The 23941-nt window shown below is 39.1% G+C and overlaps 1 protein-coding gene and 1 non-coding gene across 8 annotated transcripts; one reads left to right on the top strand and one right to left on the bottom strand.

Moving 5' to 3' along the window:
* Nucleotides 1-23915, bottom strand: LOC122281567. Of its 7 annotated transcripts, none has more exons than XM_043093175.1 (14): nt 23444-23913; nt 21736-22864; nt 20902-21649; nt 19906-20392; nt 18633-18781; nt 15155-18556; nt 14803-15015; nt 13919-14122; nt 13565-13768; nt 5954-6112; nt 5087-5437; nt 2111-2540; nt 949-1045; nt 1-391 (listed from the first exon to the last, which is right to left on the bottom strand). In XM_043093175.1, the coding sequence occupies exons 1-14, from the start codon at nt 23475-23477 to the stop codon at nt 187-189; spliced, it is 7812 nt and encodes a 2603-aa protein (XP_042949109.1). In that variant the 5' UTR covers nt 23478-23913; the 3' UTR covers nt 1-186. The 7 variants fall into 7 exon arrangements, with proteins under 7 accessions (XP_042949109.1, XP_042949108.1, XP_042949106.1 ...); XM_043093174.1 differs by having other exon boundaries at nt 18633-18784; XM_043093172.1 differs by having other exon boundaries at nt 19897-20392.
* Nucleotides 23640-23773, top strand: LOC122283615. Its single transcript, XR_006231011.1, has one exon. It is a non-coding gene; the product is annotated as a small nucleolar RNA snoR111 (small nucleolar RNA).
* Nucleotides 23916-23941: the final 26 nt, after the last annotated feature.

The following is a 23941-nucleotide window of genomic DNA, read 5'->3' on the forward strand; positions in this document are numbered from 1 at the left end:
TAAATTAGAAAGTGCCATTTAGCCTATAGGGCATGCCGCCCGGCAGTTGGGCGGCATAGTAACATCACTCAACTCACAAATATACATTTATATGGAGAATCATGGGGTTCAAGTAATCTCTCAGCAAAATTTTGATTCCATAACCTCTCATATTCATGAATAAAGGTTGGAATTTAAATCTAAAAATTACATCTCTTTTATGATACTTCTTTCCCACTCATATACACCAGATGTCTCCATATCTTGAGATGATAAAACCTGCAAATCTGATGGTTTCTTTCTCAACGCGTTTGCGAAAATGACCAAAAGCGTTTGACAAGTATGGAGTTCATCCATCTTCTGCAAGTCAGTGAGCTCCAATGAAAGATCCTTCCATGGCTGGTAATATGACCTGCATATTGAACATGCTGGTTCAGATTATAGATCAATTAGTGAGATAAACACTACATAACCAAGAGATGGAATCCACGCTTGTTGATATTTCATAAAGAGTTCTGCTATAGCCACAAAAAGATTATATAAAGTAATCACACAAAATTACGAGACTTCATATAGTCCGTTAAATCTACTTTATAATATTTCATTCCCTTGTAACTAAAATAAAATCTTCAGCAAAACATCATACTGTAAATAACAAGACCAACTATTTGTGTGACCGGTTAGCTGAACTCTTTCAAATTTTTCATCAATGATTCAACAAAAACAAAGTCGACCAAATTTTTATATAAGATCAGCTTTCTTTTAAAGCAAATTATCATCAGTTTGATTCTTCCATCAGCTCCAAACACAATTGTGCTATTTAGCAGCTGCAACCCCTGTGAAAAACTTTGCTTTTCTTTTTTGATTCTGAATATCTTGTTATAGACCACCTTTCTGTTCCAAATCTTGTGGCCGTAACAAAAACCTAATGAGTGAAAAAGGAAAAGGATGGAGGGAACGATATATTACCATCTCCAGGAAGGATTGGCTTCAGCAGGATAACGTATCTTCAAACACAGTGATGCCACAAGAGTTTTGTTACCAAGGAAGATATCTGATCTGGGTTCTACAAATATATGAAATTAAACTCAGCAAACGATCACTTTCCCAAAAGTGTCAAAAAAAAAAAAAAATATTTGCATAAACATATAATTTGTACAATCTCACCCAGTCACTATTAAAAATATATATATTTTTGGGAGAGAAGGCCAGAATTGTAGTAATTAAAACATTGCACTGGCTTAATTTTTTACAACAAATTTTTCAATCTCTCTAAAAAGGAAATAATTCAGATAAAGAATCTCAAAATAAAAAATTCACACCATTCTTCCACTCTTATAAATTAACAAGTAATACCAAGTGTAATTAATTTATATGTTAGTGTAGACATTTCATTGTCCCCCTACTCAGCCCCATTCCAGTTACAAGGTGTTGTGAGACGTGAGGCAATTGCTAATGAATTATACACAATAATCAAAAGAGCAAAACAATATAAATCGACATAAAGATTTAACGTGATTCAACGATGTGCCTACATCCACATGGAGCGAGTAGTGCAAAATTTACTATCAGTCAATTAGGGTTACATAATGTGTATTTATACTAATCATAAATGTACAAATGTATTTAAGAAAATTACAAAAATACCCCCCGTACCATACCCGCTCCGACATCTGCCTACTTTCATTGTATGAGCCATATACTTCAACACAAGGGATTGGCTAGGCCTATGAAACATGAAGGTATTCTTTATCACAGATCCACATTCTATTTAAAAAAGGACATTTATTATCACATCACATTCTCAAAATTGATTGTCACAATTAGTTTATATCCACCAAAAGTAAGCCGGCTATTTAGACCAAACAAGCCTCAGGTCAAAATTAATGTCCACTGAAACAATGGTGTAGGGCCAGTTTAAAATTCCTTTCGATAAGTGAGTTCAAAATTTTTAATCAATTTCTAAGATTCCCTGCTTGGTGAAGTATAGTGGATGAAGTAGAATACCCAAGACCTTGTTCAAAGTTTAGACTCCTGGTCAAACACAGAAATTGTATATTCCAAAAAACCACTACTCTGGCACCTAAACCCAGAATGCCAAATAACTAAAACCAAGTTTAGAATATCTTACCTGCAAAACTGGAGGCATAAAAAAGGAGACAAAGTGCGGATATAACTGATGGGAGAACTCTGCAATTAATGCCAAGATGCTGTTGGAGGTAGAAAATCACAGCAGCTAATAAATTCTCACAGCCAAATCTATTTTGGATGCTTTCATCACGTGCATTTCCAATAAGATCCCATAAAGATTGCAGTGTTCCCAATTTTAACCGATTTGATAATTCAGGGTCCAAATCATTAGATTTCCAAGAAAGCTTCCCTAGAATTACAGCAGCAGTTAGCCAACGTAAAAGTTTTGATCTCAAAGATTCCTCATATATCTCTTCCTCTGAAGAAATGGTGAAACGGGGACGAGATTCTTTAAGCTGAAGCATTTGTGAGTCTGCTTTTGAAGCAGTGGAAATTGCCCACATAAGAAAACTTGAAAGGTTTTCACAACTCTGCAAAAACATACAAAAACAAGATTTTGGAATATGGTCTAACCAAAGGGGCAAAAACTGATTTTCCATGGTAATACAATAAATATAAACATCTTAAATGCCAAAATAAGTTACTCAAGTAGGTCATCAAAAAGTAGGAAAGGACATACTCGACAACCCCAATGGAAGATGTTTACTTATGCCCTAGCCTAAGCATCCAATAATGAGAACAGATGGACCTAGGAGAACGTAAGAAAAACTCTAATTTTGGAAACAAAAGCCAGAGAATAACGTGCAAGGAACATAGGGACAGTGCACTATTGATTCCTTAAGTTTGGCCAGGCACAAAAGGGACAAACCTTCAAATGTAGCTAGCTTTAACAGACTACCTGGATGCTGTCCAGCAGTTTATATCGAAGATTGTCAGTAAAATATCAATTTTGAAAAGCAGGATGCATAGAATTAATGTTTCCCTCCTCACTAGGCAACTATAAAATGCTTCAAAATCTAAGAAAGACTCAGGTTTGATCTACTTCAGAATGAAACAACTACAAGCTATTTTGTTATGTTTAAATAAGTACTGCAATTTTATTAAAGAGCGCAGAAGGGTGCAATCCAAGTACATAGGAAGTCAACAAAAGGAAACACCCAACAAGCAAGGATGAAGAGAGAGCAAAAATCTTTAAAAGTCTAAGGTGAGCGAGCAGCCATCCAAGCATAGAGAGTGCTGAATACAATAGCTTCTAATTTTGTCCCCATCCACTTTTGATCTTTAAAAGCTTGAATTTTGCATTCTAGCCAAACACACCACATTAAAAATAGGAGGACCATCCTTCAAACTTTTAAATTTCTATGACCTTCACGGGTATTCTGCCAATGTGCTAATATCTCCACCTCTCACTGGGGCATAACCCACTCAATCCCAAAAGTGCTGAATATCACCACCCATGGATCCCTAACCAACTCATGATGTAGCAGAAGTTGATCAATGTTTTCCTCATTCTAGATACACATAAAGCAATCAATCTATTATGACTATATTTCTTTCCAGGATTATCTGTAGTTCAGATCTTTCCCAAAGCAACCTCGAGAGGTGGCATAGTGGTCCTAGGGTGAACCATATAAACCGGACGTCGAAACTTCGCATTCACACTCTTGGATCGGACTGAGTGAATTTTCCCTTGAATCAGCCGAGGTACACTTATAGGAAATTCCTTGTTGAGGGCTTGTGCACCCCCGATATTAGTCAAGACTCTGTCCTAGACATCCGGTGCCAATGAAAAAAAAAAATATTGTTCCCAAGTCTAGCAACCAAACGATTAAAGCAACATTCGATCGTGTGTGTGTGTGTTTCTTTTTTTTTTTTTTTTTTGGGGGGGGGGGGGGGGGGGGGGTGGCAATGAAACCTCAAATATTTATCATTTGGATAGGATCCAACAATCTGGTCATCATCACATCTTCACTACTTGAAAGAATACAACTTGTTAATCGATAATTCATGGTTATGTGCAATCGCTACAGACTTCAACAGACTCTGCTTTCATGATTTTCTTGTTTCTAGTTCTTGAGAAGGTATCATCTCTTGTGTACGTCCTATGTACTTGAGTTATGCCTATTTTTCAATCATATTAATAAAATTTCTCACTTACCAAGAAAAGGAATACAACTTGTTGAAAAACAATAGAGAACATCTTCAACTCCAAATCTTGGGCTTCTCTAATAGAAGTTACATTCATTGGCACATACTATCTTAAATCAGGTTAAGTCTACAAAAACCTGTGTGATAACTCATATGATAAGAAAAATGGTAGGTGATGTATGAGATCCCACATTACTTGAGAATGAGAAGTTCTTGCTTTTTATAAGGTTCCAATGGGGCTCCAATTGTATCATTGACTAGTCCTTTTGGAGTATAGGTCATGTAGTTTGGGTCTTCCATTGGGGTTTTACAAATGGTATCAGAGCATATCCCAACCACAAATATGGGACTTGAGCTGTGCCACTTACGACCGACTAGACCTACGAGGAAGTCGGGAATTTAAGGGGGGTAGATTGTGATACCCCATATGATAAGAATAAGGGTAAGTGGTATATGAGATCCCACATTACTTGGGAATAAGAAGTTCTTGCTCTTTATAAGGTTCCAATGGGGCTGCTAGTCCTTTTGGAATATAGGCCATGTGCTTTGGGTCTTTCATTGGGGTGTTACAACTTGCTAGTCTATTTTCTCAGCATTTCTCTGCATAAGCAGTAAGCCTACAAAAGTAGGATCCTTTCTCCTCATTCTATCAACCGCAACCTCACATTTACTTTCTCCAATCCATCTCTGTCCAGATGCTTGCCACCTTTCAGCAAGACAGCCCCTTAGTATTAAGGATGCTAAGGCAATACTGCATCAGTGACCCATTAAGGGTTCTGCAGAAAAAAATTAAGTGGGGAATATTGCAATCACTAGATCCTATTGTTTTATTTGAAGTTACAATTTTAAGCTATTGGAGGGCATAATGTATGTGTGTGTGTGTGTGTGTGTGTGTGAGAGAGAGAGAGAGAGAGAGAGAGAGAGATACCATGTGGAAAATAGCAACCGCAGGTGTACCCATAAGTATAGCTCTTAGCCCAGCCTCCGCACAAGGGCAAGAGCCAGCATAATTATTTACATTAACAGACTGATACATTTGATATAAACCCTCAACTGATAGAGTAAAATGTGGCTGGTATATTTTCCTCTTCTGCGATATCTTCAGAGTTGATATAATTATTTGCAGAAATGGATCAAGCAATGCCACATTTTCCTCTATGAATGTTGACCCACCAATTAAGAATTTGTACAGATGCAAAGAAAGTTCTATGAGCTGCTGAAGGGCATCCTTTTGCAACCACTCAGTAATGTTTCTGGATGAAATAGCATCAATGACCACCTAATTCAAACAAGAGAAAAGTTAATTGAGAAAGAAACAGAAAACTGCTATGTACATTTACTAGTGACATATTATTGATTGAGCTTAAACAAGAGAAAACAGTTGTGGTTCATCAAGCTGTTAGGAGTGCTTTATGACATAAACATGGAAATATTACAATTATATTGTAAAACAATCACATCTCAGCATGGCATCACGAAAGATGAGGTTCTTGATCATGATGATGATAAAAATAATGTTAACAAACTTCAATAACATTCAAGTTGATAACATTGGGACAAAATGAACAAAGAAATAGAACATTTTTTTTTATAGGTAAAAAGATATACGAATATACATGACATCTTATGAGCAGAGAAAAAGTTTTAAGTGAATAAGATCACCTTTCTTCACCATAAGGTAGAACACTGGACTAATCATCATGAGGTCATCAGCATTTGCAGATATCAAATAGGGAAAAAAATAAAAGAAAAATAAATGAAAACTGTTTAGCCCTAGTGGAAATGAGTCAATTACCTCCAATACGACATGTAATTGCATTAAGAAAAAACTTTCTTTGTCTTCAAAGAGCTTATCACTGGAGAATGAGAGAATGGATGATAACCATGAAAACAAACCACAGCGTTGAACTAGATAACGAGCCATCTTATGCAATTTGACAGACTTCTTCACTATCTGCAGTGCAAATAAGAAGAAATATTAGAATTGTCAGTTGTAAAATCCCATGTTGAAAGGTCGAGCTCACACCCAACTTTGATTAGGACTGTCAAATTGTGATACAATCCGCAAATCCAACACAAAATTAACACATTAGGGTTGATGGGTCTTACTCACTTAATAAAAGGAGTCAAGTTAGGATTAACTCGTATACGAACCAGACTTGATTTGACATGACCCCAACCTGACACATGACTTTCAGAGCTGGCAATTTTTGTCACAATTCTTGAAGCAGACTCAGACCAACATGAATGGTTAAGGTTGAGGAATTTTTTAATTAAATGGGTCAAGTTAGGGTTGGCTCATATGTGATACAAACCTAACTTAACATGATCCGAACCCAAGACGACTACATGAATTTCCAGCCCTAACTTAACATGATCCGAACCAAGATGACTACATGAATTTCCAGCCCTAACTTTCATGTTAACGTCTCAATAATGGATCAAATTGAATTACTTGCTGAAAACAAACTCCCTCAAATTTAGCTCTCCGTACAAGTGCATTTTTAGCTTTTCTTTTCACATTTCTGCCGTCGGGGATGGTTACTAGTTGATTTTAACGTCGTCGGAAGGCAGGATGGGTTTCAGGCGGGAGTTTGTGATTGACACTAAGTTTTTTTCAGTTGTGAGAGAGGGTGGCTTGATTCGCATCACTGAGAGAGGAAGGAGGTTTAAACAAGAATTATTGCTTGGACTGGGGACTGCGCAATGGCTAGGTGGAGCTCTGGAGGGCTGTGTGACAGATAGAAGAGAAGATTTCTTTTCATCTAGGAGGGAGGGTCACAAGAGTTTTATTATTCAAAGGTCCTCAAATAGTCGAGGTCGTTTCGTTAAGGTGGCAGTGTATGGTGATGGGGGACGAAACTGTTGCATTATTATCCCTGAAGAGGAAGGTAGTAATGGCTGGAGTAAACTACGTGAGGCACTGAAGGAGAGTTTACAGATGGTGAAAAACAGCCATGGCAAACCTGGTGAAGCTCTAAAGAGAGGGGGTGAGAAGGTAATTTCTTACAAAGAAGCTTTACTGAAGGAGGGGACGCATGCGGGGTTAACTGGTGCAGGAAGGGGTACTGTACATCGAGCCCATAGAGATCAGTCTAGGGAGACAGAGAGTGGCAGAGACGTGAGGGAGTTGGTACGTGATATGCAGGACTAGTTGAGGATGGTGCAGGAGGAGGTGTCCTTGGTGAGGAAGCTGGTCGAGGCATTTAAAGAAGGTGTGGAAACGGGGCGTTTTAGGGAAAGCAATTTAAGGAGGGTAGGAGGGGGAGCAGGCTGGTATGAGGATTCGGGCTGGGCTGGTCGTGGGCCAAAGCCCACGGATCATAAGAGGGACAGATATCATAAGGGGAAGGGCTGGAATGGGTATCAGGTGGGCCGGCCCTGGGCTGGGCCCGAGCACCAGCTGAAGAAATCGGCCCTGCAGGAATGGGCACGGGTCACGGGTAAGAAGTCGGGTCATGGGTCAGGCGATGGTCTTCTATCGGAATCTTTGTCGCGCCGGCAACAGAATCGGCCAGCCGACCAACAGACGACGCCGGCGACGCCGTCCGATCACCAGTTGATACCAGAAGTCGCAAATCCCGTTGACACGACGAGCAACCATCAGCAGACCACGGGGCAGAGTACTGAGATGACGCCGACGGTGGTTCCTCCTCCACCCCGACCGCATCAGAACACGACGGTAGACCATCCAACGGCGCCGGAGAGCCGGGAAGTTTTCTTCGAGCCTCAGACCACGCCGTTAGTGCCTCTGGTCAGCCTTCCCTCATCACCGAGTGCCTGTTCTCTTAGGGGGTCTGTGCAGAATCGGCCGACGGGGCTTGGGGAGGAAGGGGGAGGTCCGGCGAGACCCTTAGGGGTAATCTGTGATATTGTAAGAGTGGAACACAGTGAAGGAGGAGAAGAAGAGGATTCGGCCAGTGAGCTTTTTCTATCTGATGAAGAGAGTTCTCAAAGGCTCTTACAGGGGATTAATGGGCACAAAGGGGAAGGGGGTTTAGAGATTGGAGAAGTGAACTTGGAGGGGCAAAAGGATTTTAGGATACAAAATCCAATTCCTCTTAACTGTATGTACCCGGATCCTTCTAGTGTTTCAGATTGGGTGTTCCAAACGGTGAATGATATAAAGGACATGGTGGGACTAAAGTGTGAAGGTTATGAAGAGCAATTCATGGCATTACTCACCGCCATTGAAGTGGGTCATCAACAACAAAGGAAAATGGGGTCCAAGAAACAGCGGGAACTCAATAGGCTAACATGGTCCATGAATTCTGAAGGTAGCTCAAGTAGGGAGAGGTCAAAAGGGAAGGGGCTGGCTTACTCCAATAAATGAAACCAAAAATTCTATCGTGGAATGTCAGGGGTCTAAACGATGCCGGTAAGCGGCTTCAATTAAGAAACTTATTGCGTGGTTGGTAGCCGGACATTGTTTGTTTACAGGAAACGAAATTGAAAATAGTCAATACAAAAATAATACGAAGTATATGGGGCTGTGTTCATGTCGATTGGGTGTATTTGGCAGCGAAGGGAGCCTCGGGAGGAGTGTTGGTGATGTGGGATCAACGGGTGGTGGAGAAATTGGAGGAGGCAGTGGGGTTGTTCTCAGTGGCATGTTCTTTTAGGAGTGTGATCGATGGGTTTATGTGGGCCTTTGCAGGTGTTTATGGACCCAACGCAGATAGTGAACGAAGACTTCTATGGGATGAACTAGTTGGATTACACAGCTGGTGGGATCTTCCTTGGTGCATAGGCGGTGATTTCAATGTAACAAGATTCCCAAGCGAGTGTTTTGGAAATAGACGAATGCGTCCAGCAATGTCAGATTTCTCGGAATGCATTTCTGAGATGAACCTAGTGGACTTACCACTAGCGGGGGGCTTATACACGTGGGCGAATAATCAGACATGGTCTAGGTTAGATAGATTTCTAATCTCCCCGGAATGGGAAATTCACTATCCAGAGGTGTGGCAGAAGAGATTGCCTCGGTTGTGCTCAAATCATTGGCCCATCATGCTGGACGGTGGGGGAATTCAAAGAAGGCAGCAACACTTTAAGTTCGAAAACATGTGGCTGCAAACTGAAGGCTTTGTGGAGAGGGTCGGACAGTGGTGGTCTTCATACCAGATTCAGGGTACTCCTAGTTTTGTTTTTGCTGGAAAGCTAAAGGCTTTAAAACAAGATCTAAAGCTTTGGAACAAGCAGTCATTTGGCAATATCGGGGAACTCAAGAAAACAAAGCAGTGGGAGATACAAGAGTTAGAAAGGGTTCAAGAGTTAAGGCCTTTGAATCAGGAGGAACAAGCCCAAAAATTAGCTTTGGTTGTAGAGCTCGAGAGGATCATTCTAATGGAAGAGATCTCGTGGAGGCAGAAGTCTAGAGCTATATGGCTGAAGGAAGGTGACCGTAGCACTAAGTTTTTTCACAGGGTTGCCAATTCACACAGGTGATCCAACAACATCGAGATGCTGAAGATTGATGGGTCAGAGTGCAGGGATGTGCAAGTGATTAACAATCACGTGGTTAGTTTTTATGAACAGCTTCTTACTGAGCAGGTGAGGTGGAGGCCTAAGCCAGAGGGGTTGGCTTTTGAGTCCATTGGACCTTTGGACTCTAATCGTTTGGAGAGACCGTTCGAAGAGGCAGAGGTGTTAGATGTGGTAAGGAAAATGGCGAGAGACAAGGCTCCGGGTCCAGATGGGTACTCTATGGGTTTTTTCCAAACTTGTTGGGAGATCCTAAGGGAGGACTTAATGGAGGTGCTGCAAGAGTTTTATTCGTTTGGAAAGCTTGAGAAAAGCTTAAATGCCACTTTTATAGCCTTAATACCAAAAAGGGCGGGAGCGGAGAATATACAGGAGTTTCGCCCCATTAGCCTAGTCAACAGGGTCTATAAGATTTTATCCAAGATACTGGCAAATCGCCTTAGTCAGATCGTTGGAAAGATTATTTCAAAGCCTCAAAATGCATTTGTAAAGGACAGACAGATCCTAGATGCAGTGCTCATCGCCAATGAATGCTTGGATAGTAGATTAAAAGCGGGTCATCCAGGGATTATATGTAAGCTAGACATGGAGAAGGCGTATGATCATGTTAATTGGAACTTTCTAATTGATATTTTGGGGAAGTGTGGTTTTGGGGAGAGATGGCGTACGTGTATCCGATGGTGCATTTCTACGGCGAAATTCTCAGTCTTAATAAATGGAACCCCTACTGGTTTTTTCAATAGCACACGAGGACTAAGACAGGGAGATCCGTTGTCCCCATTACTCTTTGTCATTGTAATAGAGGCTTTGAGCAGAATGATCTCAGTCCTGGTTGCAAATGGGCATATGACTGGTTACTTGATTGGAACCCCAGGAGGGGGTAGTATTAACATTTCCCATTTGTTGTTTGCAGATGACACCCTAATTTTTTGTGAGGCGAACCAACTCCAAGTTAGAGTACTGAAGGCACTCCTACTTTGCTTTGAGGTAGCGTCAGGCTTGAAAGTGAATCTGGACAAATCAGAGATGGTGCCTATTGGTGGTGTTCAGCGTCTAAGACACTTGGCGAATACTTTGGGGTGTAAGACTGCTACACTCCCCATGACATATCTAGGCCTTCCGTTGGGGGCCCCCTCGAGAGCAGTTGCGTTATGGGATACAGTGATTAAGAGAGTAGAGTGAAGTTTAGCAGGTTGGAAGAGAATGTACTTATCAAAAGGGGGTCGGGTAACGCTAATAAAGAGTACCCTATCTAACCTCCCAACATATTTTCTTTCCCTGTTTCCTATTCCGGCAAGGGTGGCACTTCGTATTGAGAAACTACAACGGGACTTCTTGTGGGGCGGAATAGGAGAGGAGTTCAAGTTTCATCTAGTCAGGTGGGAACAGGTTTGTAAGCCCATCTCGAGTGGGGGGTTGGGCATTAGAAAGCTGAGAATCTTTAATCAGGCGCTACTTGGAAAGTGGTTGTGGAGATACCATAGAGAACCAGAAGCTCTCTGGAAGGTGGTGATTGCAAATAAGTATGGAGAATTATGGGGTGGTTGGTGTTCTAAGGAAGTGCGAGGGGCTCATGGCGTGGGATTGTGGAAACATATTAGACAGGGATGGGAGGTTTTCTCTCACTATACGAGGCTTCGTTTAGGAGAGGGAAACAGGATCAAATTCTGGTATGACACCTGGTGTGGCAATTGTGCATTTAAGGATTTATTCCCGACATTATTTTTGGTTGCAAGCGACAAAGAGAAATCAGTGGCGGAAGTCATGGTGGTCATGGGGGAGCAAATTCAGTGGAATATCAGTTTTAGCAGGGCTGCTCAAGATTGGGAAATGGACACTTTTGAAGCCTTTTTCAACCTCTTGTACTCAACCAAACCAAGTGTTCAGCTTCTAGATTCGTTGTGGTGGGTACCGTCGGGAAAAGGTATGTTTTCAGTCCGTATTTTCTACAAGGCTCTAACACAAGGGCAACCCCTCACAGTTTCCGTGGAAAAAGCTTTGGAAACACAAGGCGCCCCTCAAAGCGGCTTTCTTTGTGTGGTCCGCTTCTTTGGGCAAGATCCTCACAACGGATAATTTGAGAAAACGAAGGGTGATCATCGTAGATTGGTGTTGCATGTGCAAGAAGGGGGGAGAATCTGTCGACCATCTTTTATTACACTGTGAGGTAGCTCGAGGGTTATGGAACGAGGTTTTCTGTAGACTAGACTTGGGTTGGGTTATGCCGGAATCAGTTGTGGCGGTTCTTGCTAGCTGGACAGGTCTGAGGGGCAACAACCAGATTAAGGCAATTTGGAAGATGATCCCGATATGCATTATGTGGTGCGTGTGGCAAGAGCGCAATGATCGGACTTTCGAGGATAAAGAGAGATCAATGGAGGAGCTCAAAGTCTTCTTTTTTAGAACTCTCTGTACTTGGGCTATTGCTGTTAGTTTTAATGGCCAGAATTTACATGAGTTTCTTATTTCTTTCGATCCTACGTAGTGTAGGACATTCTTTGTACTGAACGTGGCATTTTGCCTATTCTTTTGAATATATCTTCTTACTTTTCTCAAAAAAAAAATAATGGATCAAAATTTCAACTCAGTTACAGATCACAGTTCTCTAGCCAACTCAACAGTTCAGAAACAAACAAAGAGCATATGACTGCTCAACAAAGCCTTTGTCACATATGCTTGATCAGCTGCATGGAACCTATTTTGTCATTCCATTACATTTGAGAACAATTTTTTTCTTGAATTTTTTTATAATGTAAAAGCAATTATATGATAGCCGCAAGGGGCAGGACCAAAGTTCATGGGATATATACAAGAGAAAGCACAATTTTTTCTTTCTTGAATTCCACAAGAAAAGGGGTTCTCCAAAGCTTCTACCCCTTTTCTCCTTGTTTTCTCCAATCCTTACAACATTTACAACCTTAAAGAAGTCACTACTACAATCCAGTGCACACTAATTGCTAGTTTTTGTTGCAGATGTCCAAACTGTCATTACCAAGTTTTCTTCATCTAATACAAATTAGTATCTTCCAATTCCATGTACTTATTCTTACGCACCAAAACTGAAGGATGAGGAAGATAATAAGGATGGTGATGCTGTTAGTAATTACTACAACTTAATTCCATTCTTAAATGTCTTGCCATTCTAGCATCTCAAAATGCATTTTTTAACATCAAGATCATGAAGAGAGCAACTTGTAAAGAGAAAACAAGTATCAAACCACTAATATAAAATTATTACGTGGGGAAAATAAACAAGTATGCTCAACTAATCTAAGATGGATATATGCATGCAGACCAAGCTGTCCATTACCAATTTATTTTAGATCTAGTCCTACAAGAGGTCTAAATAGGCAAAAGATTTTTCTTTTGTCGGTATATTACATGTGCAACCAGCGAATTTTGAGCTCATAACCTCACTCTCCACTTGTTAATACAGGGGGAGACCTCATTCGTTTTTTTGGTTATATCCAATTCGTGGATGACAAACAATGGAAAAAGACTGAGACAAGGACAAGAGACATTTCTCCACTAAGATAGCACCAGGAAGATGACATTTCTCTTCCTTAATATATATAACACCACTGCATTTTGAAGAAAAAAACTTTCCTCAAAATTATCATTTTAAAATCCTGCTCTCATACTGAATCAATTTCAAATAAAAATTCCACGCGACTCTACATGTTGACCCGAATCTAGCATCCAATGGGAAAAACAAAAACAAAAAAGCCTAGCAACCCCAAGAAGCTTTGATGAACCATAAAATTTTATTGAAGGGGACTAAAAAACAGATTATGTCAAGAAAGAAATTTCCAGAATTTTCAGAAAAATTATGCAAAAAAATAGCCAGGAATTGACGCAGTCCAGTGAGGTAAAGTAATATACCAGAAAAGACATAACTCATTTTAATGGGCATGTTGACTACCTGAAGAATCAGTGCCTTTGAATTGTTATCTGAAAGAGGACAGACATAAAAACTGAACAGCGTCTCAATAATCGAGTTTCTGATATATATTTGTGCATCATCATCCATGTTCAGGCCTGCATACAGTAAGCGCAGTATCCACAACCTTTCTGCTTTGAAATTAACAGAGCTACTCCAGAAAAATTTCTGAAACAATGGTATACCCTGCAGATAGAAAAGAAAAGGTGAAAGAAAGCAACAATATTTTGATAAGCAAGAAAGCAACAATTATAAGACAAATAAACTAATATAAACATAAATCACTGAATTAGAAAATTGAAATTGAGATATATGCATGGGTCACGAAACTTATACCTTCATATTTACCCTAGAAGACTGCATCAAAAGCTTACTTATATCTGTATAGTGATCATGCGAAGGGTCCAACAATATAAAAGATGATTCTGCAGCAAAAAGAGCAATAACAGAAGGGATTTTCTGCCATGGTTCTTCAACACCATTTTGTACATAAGTCAACAGAAGCCGGAGTTGCATTACATCCTTCCTCTTTTGAAACTTCTGCATATAAAAGCATGCATTTTTGTTAAAATAGCTTCAACAAAAATGTAATGCAGAACGGAAAACGATCCACCATTGTACAAATTGAGAACATTTCTCAAAGGTCTGAGGTAGCATGCCGGTTATAAAAATATGACCATAACAGCACTACATTGTTTTACACCAAAACCAAGTATATCTACTCATTTTTATTGGGATAAATACACTTTGCACCCTTAAAATATAAAGAGTTTTGCACATTGCACCCTAAACTATGAAAACAAACACCTTGCACCTTCAAACAAAAACATATTGACACTTTTCACCCTCCATTAAGATCAAACTGTCAAGATTGTGACACATAATTGAATGAGGGTGTGAAGTGTAAGTTTTTGGTCATTTGAGGGTACAATGTTTCGATTTATGTAGTTTAGAGTGCAATTGCAACATTCCTGATAGTTTGAAGGTGCAAATTGCACTTTTCCCCAAATCTACTGCTTTATATTTTCATCAGGGGGGCAGGGACAAGTGCGCTGGTCTTAAAATGTTTCACATTGACAACACTATATGAAGGATTGCTTTTCTACTATGCGACACACCATAAGAAAATTGCTGACAGTGAAACTTCAGCAACACAAACATACATATACATGCACATAAAACATGTTCTGAAAACAAGCTATAAAAAAACATAACACCACCTCCAATGCACACTTAAAGATCCCAAGAGTCTCATAACCCAATTTTCTTATCCTGTCATCTGACGAAGATATGCTAACAAATGCAACTGCAAGCAAACCTAAACCAGCAAACTCCATCGGTTCAATATAGCCCAATGACAGACTATGAATCGAAAAGTGCAAGATGAAAAAAGGATCGTAACGTTCTATTTTTCCAACTTCAGGAGGATGTGCCTGCATTAAATTCAATGGCACTATTAGGTGAGAATTAGGATAAGCTCAGGAGAAATTAAAAAATGGTCACTTTAAAAAGTAAAAAGTAAAAAGTAAAACATGAATCACTCAATATATCCCTAATATAACTTGTCTGAACCTTTTTCAAGGATAATGGTTCATCAACTGCAATAGCATCATAGGGAAAATACAGCACTGTCGACACACATATTTTGGGGTCAATTGAAAGATTTTCTCTAAATTGATTTTTCCGACGTTCCCCAACTCCTTCAGTGTCACTCATGATATCTGAACATATATCCCGCTCCACATCCCGTTCTTTTTTCACTTTTAAAGCAGAACTTCCCCATAGGTGATCTGTTTCAGTAGTATTCACAAAGTCTGATCCATTTACAGACTCAATATCATGCATCAGACTATATATCATCAAGTCAACTTCGCTGAGTGTTGCACCATAAGAAGACAAAAGCAGTAAATGCAACTCTCTAAAATTTATACCAAAATCTTTTCCAGAATCAAAACCAAATTGAGCCTTGTCCGGAAAGAGTACGCGGAGCAATTTAATAACTTCCAACCGTCTTGAAAACAATTCACACTCGCCACTAACTGCATTGTGTTTAGTAGAAGAGATAACAAGTGATCTCAGAATGCTGGACATAGGCCTTAAAAATGCACCAACAGGAGAACCAGACGATTTGAAGACTGAATGAAGAGTAGGAGCAAACTGAGAGTGGGCAACCAGCAGCTGCAGATAAGGGACACGTGAAAACTCTACATCACAGAGCGAAGTTAGGATATGTTGCAGTGCTTTCAGAGTTGTGGGATCCTCAAACCTATATAGAAGTGCCGATCTCATCAATTGCTCTAGGAAGGGAACAGATTGCAATCGGACAAGATCACCATGCATCTCTTTGGTTAATTCAAAAATACTTTCCAAAATGAAGACTTCCAAATATCTGCACAGCATAGAACTGTCTGTGCTCTTTTCCTTTGCACAACTATCAGAGAGTATAGGGAATTTCTTAACAATCCATTGCCAAATACTCACCAAAATATTTATAAACCGCATTCTTGATGCATCTGAATTTGATCCCATTTCCAAAGAACCTTCCTTCAAGTCCCCACCTGCTTCCTTTTGCAGAGACGGCATCTGATAATTTTTTGGAAATAACAAAATCCTGCAAAGAGATAACTTTGCAATAATTCTGTTCATATGGTTTAATGACTGGTTTAGTGAACTAGAATCCATCTCACCAATAACCCAGTCTAACAGCTCATCTTGTGCAGTAGAATGGGGGAAAAGTTTATCAAATAGTTTCAATCGCCTTTTCATTTTCATTGAAACTCCACCATAGGCAAAGTGATACTGCAACATATGAATAGATTTTCCAAGAAGACTGCCATCCACAAGACTGCGAAGCTCTTGGGTTGATGATGGCAAGAACTCACCATATTCTTCATCAAATACATTTCCAGAGACAAAGCTCTTCCAGTGAAGGAAACCATTCCAAAGAATTCTTGAATACAAAGAATCCATGTTTTCAACATGCCTCTGGCACTGCTTTCCAAATTTCATAAAAATTGCATTCAAGTATGACATGGCAGCAGGCAGAAGAATGATAAAGTCCTCATCAGAAAGGGTAAGGCCACAGCTTTCTTCCTTCATGTTGCCCTCATGCAAAACTTTGTTAATGATATCCAGAAATAAGTGACCAAAAATTGACAAATGTAAGGAGCTAGTCTCAATAAGAAGAAACAGTAATTTAGCTTTTGTCTTGCTGGTCCTGTAAATGCAATGAGAAAGCATTTCCACAGGAGTGATCATTATGACCCTTGAGACTATCAAACTTAATGGATGGATACTCTGTTGTTCGTTGTGTTTCTGTCTGCTACCAGCATTAACAGCTTCAAGCAAACATGTATCTGCAAAATTGGATTCAGAATGCATGGCAAAATTAACCACCTTAATATAGATCTCCTCAATCAGGTCGATATTGATATTCTCTTCTTCTATTCCCCATAACGCATTGAGTGATACCCTCTTTGTAACTGGATGCTCCAAATAAGAAGACAGGGTTTTGAAGGCACCGGCAGCAATACAAAATCCAACAGCGAGAGCAGAAGTTTTGGAAGACTTCCAAACTGTCAAGTCATGCATGTCAATGCTATTAAACATCCACTGCACGAATTCAAGAAGTTCAAATGGGGATATAAAACGTATCAGAGCATGTAGAGCATAAAATGTTGGAAGAAAAGGTATCATATCTTTAGTAAGAATGCACAGATCAAACTTGTCCCTGGCTTCCAGAAATAGCCTTTGCATCAAGGCATTAAAAGCCCCCACAAGCTGCTTATTGGCACTTTTTCCAGCTTTTGATACAAAATTTTGGTCACTGCATAGAGTCAACAAATACTCGGAAGTTGTCGTCAAAATACTCAAGATACAATGATCCAATTTATGGACTGTCTGCTTGGATAAACAAATCAGCATATCCAAAGTTTCAGCTACGTTTATATTCCCTAAGTCTTCTTTACAATCAATAGGACAGGATAATGATGCTACCACAGCAGGATGACAAAAGATGGATTCAGCCACATCTTGAATAACTTGTCTTGAGACAGGAAACCCAGAATTTCTGGAAGAATCAGAATCAGTTTTTAAAATCAATAGTTGAGCTAACAAGTTCTCAACGAGATTAAAGCAAATGTCCGCAAGTTGTTGAAGTTCAATTATTGGTTTACTCTTGTAAGATAATTTTATCTGATGGATCCAAAATAGCACAAGCCGAAGATAAGAAATATGGTGGCAATCAGCTGTAGAGTCAGATAACTTGGCCAGAAGCAGGTCTTGCATTTTCAAGGGCTCCAATGAGTAAGGACCTTCAATGTTCATTATAGCAGGAAATAGCACATGGAAAGGTACTTGCTTCAAAAAGAAACCAAATGCAGCAGCGGATTCACTTTCACCGAATTTTCCATCATAACCCACCATCTGAGAGTCCAAAGAACGACATGGATTTCCACTGGCATCATCCTCACCGTCCTTACAATGAATAATAGATAAAGCCACTTCCAGACCAGGAAAGAACATTTTGGGCCATAACTTAGAAACACTGGTAAGGAGGCTTTGTTCAAGAAAGAATTCTGATAATAAAATTGACATAGGAACTCCACAAAGGTTATATGAAATGGTCATAACTGATGGAAAATTTATCAATATCACATCAGGTAACGTACAAATAATTGAGGAAGAAAATGCTTTGGTTATGCCAGCTATATTACCAACATCCCCACTCCTTACAAGTCTTTTAACTTCATCAAGTGTGCTTGCAAAAGAACTATGATTGGGTGGAGACTTTTTATCAGTAGAAAAAATACAAGAAGTTTGTTGATTTGAAATGCTCTGTGAAAAGAGAAATAAGTTCTCCAATGGACTCCACTCAGAGAAGAAATCCCGAGAATCATCAACTGCACAGCAGTGATCACCAAGTCTCTCAGACAAGACTGATTCAACCAACGCAGAAAACGATCCTGCATCTACCTATCATAATTCATTCCTTTTATTAGATTATGCAGAGACAGAAGGCAGTTACAAAGGTAAAAGACAAGATGTTTACCTGAGTTTGTAAGAGATATTTTAATGTATTGCATACATATACGGATATGATTGACTTCTCAGGCAATGTAAAGCTTCCAGATTCAGAAGTTAGCAACCTTAGACACTTCTGCAAGACACATACAGCAAGAGGACTGAAAGTAGGTGATACTTCTGCCAGAAAAGTGGGGTGAAAAATTAAAAAGGGAAAAAACCCATCATTTATCATTCACTTCATAAAAGGATAGAAAGAACATCAATTAACAACAAGACTTTATCCTCGTATTCTTATTTTCTTTTCAAAGGGTAGGACAATCTGGCAATTCGATGAATAGCAAAGTAGTCAGCAAAAGTAAAACAGTCAATAAGTTCAGCAAAATATTTCTCTCAAGCAGATCATTTCCAATTTAATTGATGTGAGCTTCCAGGCCACATTATGGTTAGAGTAAAGTGAATAACAACCTTAAGCCTTGCCATGACATACTATATGGTTTGTGTGAAAGATATGACTATATTGGTATCAAGTTTAACCGAGGAAAGGCATATTTGTGTTTATATACAGATGTAGCACAATCACTATCCTATTCAGGGAAGAGTGGAAAAACCCTATGTTTGAGAATTAAAAATAAAACATAGTGTTCCACAGAATAGTTCAAAAAAAAAAAAAAAAAGTCTAGATGAGTTGACAACGAGTAATAACATTTGATTTCCACCAACAGTCCCAGGTCAAGGCAAAAAGCTAGCACTCTATAGGATCGTGAAATATAAAACAAACCAGCCACCCATCACCTAGAGGCTTGTGAAAAATAAAGCAGACCTTAGTAGGGCCACTCAACACCATTTCCACAGAAAATTAGCATTACTCGTGCAATCAGCGGATAAATTTAATATCAAGAGCAAAATAGAAAGTATCTCATAAAACAGAGAGTTATAATAGGTTTATTTAAACTATAATGGTTAGGGATCAAATGCTAAAAGAAAAAAAAAAGTTATTGATGCATAATTAAAAGCATAAAGGTTATGTGTCTCTGTCAACATCTTATTAAATTGTTACCATCCTGACCTCCTACACTGTTTTCTATGTTTTTCTTGCACCTCTTAGAGTTCTCCTAAATTACTGATCATTTGAAGTTATTATCATGCCACTGCCGCAGCCACATTGAACACCTCAGACTTCATAACCACACCGCCCAAAAATAAGGCATACAGATATGATTAATGAAATGTGATTTTTTTCAATAAGGAAATGCAATTGAACAGATAGGAAGCATATGCTCACCAATTACCTTTAATACCTTTCAAATGGTATGTATAATGCTTAACAATATCCCAATACTTGAACAAATTATTCCCGATGGTAGAAATGGCATCACATAAAAATGAGATAACAACAGGAGACAAACTCTGCAATGGTTCAACCTCTGGGACCTTAAAATATGATTTTCCTCTGTCATAACTCGGTAAAAATAAGAACCATGCTCCAATTTCATCTAGGTTTTTGTCAAACGCACCAGTACTAAACATAGCTGCTTGTGCCAAACCATGTGATAGATCCTTTATATCAGTGATTGGCGAAAAAATGAACAAGTTAATAAATGATTGAAGATGCTTGTACATCTGTGGAGGGGTTCTAATGGGAATACCCCTGCTCGGAGAGAATCCAATGTATTCTGTTAGCAGAGACAAGAGGGAGCACTGCAGATTAATTGGCATTGCTAAGGGATTATTGAGGAGACCTATAAAAAAATCAAATGAACCTTCCAATGCAGTAGGAGCTGTCCGCTGCACAAGAAAATTTAGAAACCATTGTAAGGATATTATAGTAAGCTTTCTAATTACCCGTAGAAGTCGATCATAGAAAATGCAACACTCACATTTGTCCCTTGATAAATTCCTCGACCCTTGATGAGTTCAAATAACACCCATTTATTTTTCAGGTGGCCTATGTATACCGCTTGGGCTATGCCTTTTACTATCAATAAAATCTTACTTTTATTGATCAAAAAAAATTCAGGAGGGCTAACGACGAATGATATACAAAACTAATAAGTATCCATCTGGTGCTGCAGGGTGATTTTAACTTCGGCTACAGAAGTTTATATGATAGTCAAAAGCATAAAAGTTTTCTAATTCTAGGAGCTTCTAAAGGAAAAAATAAATAAATTTGAAATTTATCAAAAGAAACAAAACAGATGGTTCATCAAAAGCACTATATTTCCATCTAAGTTAAGCTAGCAAACCACATTCTAAAGGCCAAACCATTTATAGGTAACAAAGAATATGAAACTTACAATATAAATTTTAAGAGCATCAAGCAGCTTAGATTGAATGAAAATCCCTGTATCCTCCAATGTAATCAGAGGCATGGAGTGTCGGCCTAAATCCCAAATTTCAGCAATAACAACCATAAGATCCTTACCACTATCAGTCTCATCTGCTGCAACTGAACCAACAACTCTTTCACTGTCTCCAGTCAAAGCAATGCCCGGAGTAGAACCTATTCCACTTACAATGATATCTGGATCCTTGTTCCCAAAATTTTTTTTCAACTTTTTTAGTTTATTGCCACTACATTCAGTAAAATTTTCTGAATATGCCGTTCTCTTCAGACAAGACCCATGAGTTTTGGAGTCGCGAGTCAGAGATGAAAGTAGAGTGAGTAAAACTTGTGGATCAGGGAGCAAGGTTCGGACTTCATTCTGAATTTCTTGCTTGAGAGATGCCCAACCTTGCAACCTTTGATCATTTAAATAAGAACCATGGTTCAATGCACCAATGAAGGAGTCCAGCAACTTGAGTGCCTCCAAAAGAAGCTTTAGAGTTCCATGCATCACAACAAAGTTTGAGTGAAGCAACCCCTTATTAATTACTGACCGGCTGAATGGACGAGGAAACAAGCATTTCAAGATACTCTGCACATCCGCATCATCAAACAAAGGGGGATTATGAGACCTAGAATCGAGGAAACCAAAAGGATGGCCAGTGCCCACTGAGGAAACCAAGTTTGCAGCCAGAGAAACAGTAGATAACCTGCAAATGCTTCAGTCACCTTGCAAATAAACAAATACAGAAAAAAAAAATAATGAAACGATCATTTAGACATGCAATGGTATAAAGAAACCGACCACGTTGGTGACGCAAAATCTTCAAGGTTGTAAGGAAACTCTTCCATGTATGCTGAACCAAAAGAGGGACTCCCACTAACAATAGCCAAAAGCAAGTATCTGTGATAGCCAATCTCAGTTGCTTTTAGCTTTTTCATGAGTTCAACAAGTCGTTTCGGATTACCTTTCAATGGACTTGGGTGTCTCTTCAAATCTGGCATTAAACCATTACAGGGATCAGAGCAAACAAGGACAAGAATACGATACGACAACTCTGCAGCAGGTCCATCCATTTCTCTTCCAGAAATGCTGACTAATTGTTCCAAGGTAACACTCCCAAAGAGAACACTTCTAAGACCAGGGGGCACCAAGGACTCTTCCACAAGAACCCTATCACGTAATGTGGACAAAACATAAATAATAGTCTCGTCGTCATCATCCCCAAGACCACGAAGGACACCAGAATACATTTCCTTCTGCTGCAGCACCCATCTCAACAATCCTGGCCTCCCCACCTCTAAAAATGACATTGCAAAGCCAACAAAAGCCTTCCTCGATGACTGCTTCATTCTCTTCTCATTTTGGTTCTTTTTATATACGGAAAGCTTGGAAAATGCCTTGAGTTTGAAGTCAAATTTCTTTGCAAACTCAGAGGCCAATCCTGGCCTACGCCGGACAATTGAAGCCATTAGCAACAGCGCAGCATTTTGGTGCTTCACTTCTGTACTATTCAGTTCCTTATAAACATCTATCATGTATTCTTCCATGACAAATTTTGCAAGCTTATCAAGAACCCTACTAACAGCTATTCTTTCTGCATCATTTGGATTGTACATCCCATCAGGATGACCCAGAATAGTAGATACCAGTGACAATATATATGACAATCCAGGCTTCCCACGTTGAAGTTTCCAAGCATCAAGAAGCTCCGAGCAGTTAGAAGAAGCCCTTATATATAGACGGAGCAATTCACCTCCAGTGTTACCTTTTAGTAATTTAATGAACTCCTTTACACCAGCTGAGCATAGTTTTATTTCAATCGTATTAATCATATGCAATATTTCTTTAAGTTTAGCTTCATGGGTCACTTTGACTTCAAATCTGGGATCTGCTCGTTCAACCTCACTATTATCATCATCACCTACAATGACTGCAATTGAAATACAAACATAAAATAAAGAATATTGTTACCGTTTCCTGTAATTTCAATCACAATCAATACTTACTTTACATAAGTCTCATTCAGTTTATAGTTTTGTATTGAAACCTCAAAGAAATAACTCCAATAAATTAAACCGTATGTTATGTTTGGTTGCTTAGAAAATTAGGAAGAACAAACATCAGCTAACCTCCCATTCAGATGAGCCTCGAAGGGCGACATATCCTCAGTTTTAAAATGATAAAGAGTTAAAACTAAATATATAAAAAAAACAAAAAAACAGAAACAAATATAAATATGATGATAATTGACACGTTGCACATTGAGATTCACTAATATCCAAGAAATTTCATAACCCCTTGACCCAATCACTGCCCAGTATAAGTCCCAATATGAGAATTTCTAGATATCTCATCTCCCAAAAAATGTCCACCAAACGGCTAAGTTCAGAGCATTTTATGTTGAAGTTGGCAGTTTTTGAAGAAATTTCTTAGCATATTACAAATTTTTTTCCTGGAATCCGAAATTTGAGCGACAAATACTCGAGGAGTGGTATATGTAGATGTGTACCTTGATCTTCCGAAGCTGAGCTCGGTTCCCCCATTGAAGAGTTCAGACAGAGGCGCTTCCGTTCTTCTCTACAGCCGATTGAAATGTAAAGGTTAGGTCTCCCGATGGGGTTTAGGGATCTCTTAACTTTCTCTGATAATCGCTAATATTTGAAATTTTCTTTCGTTCTTTTCAAATCAAAGCCTCTGTTCGGTTTGACAGGAAAGGGGAGACAGCCCTGTGTCTCCTACGTTCAGAAGAACACTGAGGTAGAGCAAAAAATCAATGGCCGAGATATCATTTCGGCCGTCATTTATTTTTATTGGAGATTCGATTGTTGCTCGTTTACTTTCATTGTTTCAGACAGTTTTTCTTTGATGAACGGGGATTCTGGAAAATAGGGTTTAAGGGCGCAAACGGAAGGTACAAGGGTTTTGGTCTCTGTTTTTTTTTTTTTTTTAAAGGGGCTCTGTTAATTACCTAGAGCCCAATGCTATTTTTATAAGCAGACTAATAGAC

Source organism: Carya illinoinensis, chromosome 11, assembly GCF_018687715.1.
Source record: "Carya illinoinensis cultivar Pawnee chromosome 11, C.illinoinensisPawnee_v1, whole genome shotgun sequence".
NCBI lineage: Eukaryota > Viridiplantae > Streptophyta > Magnoliopsida > Fagales > Juglandaceae > Carya > Carya illinoinensis.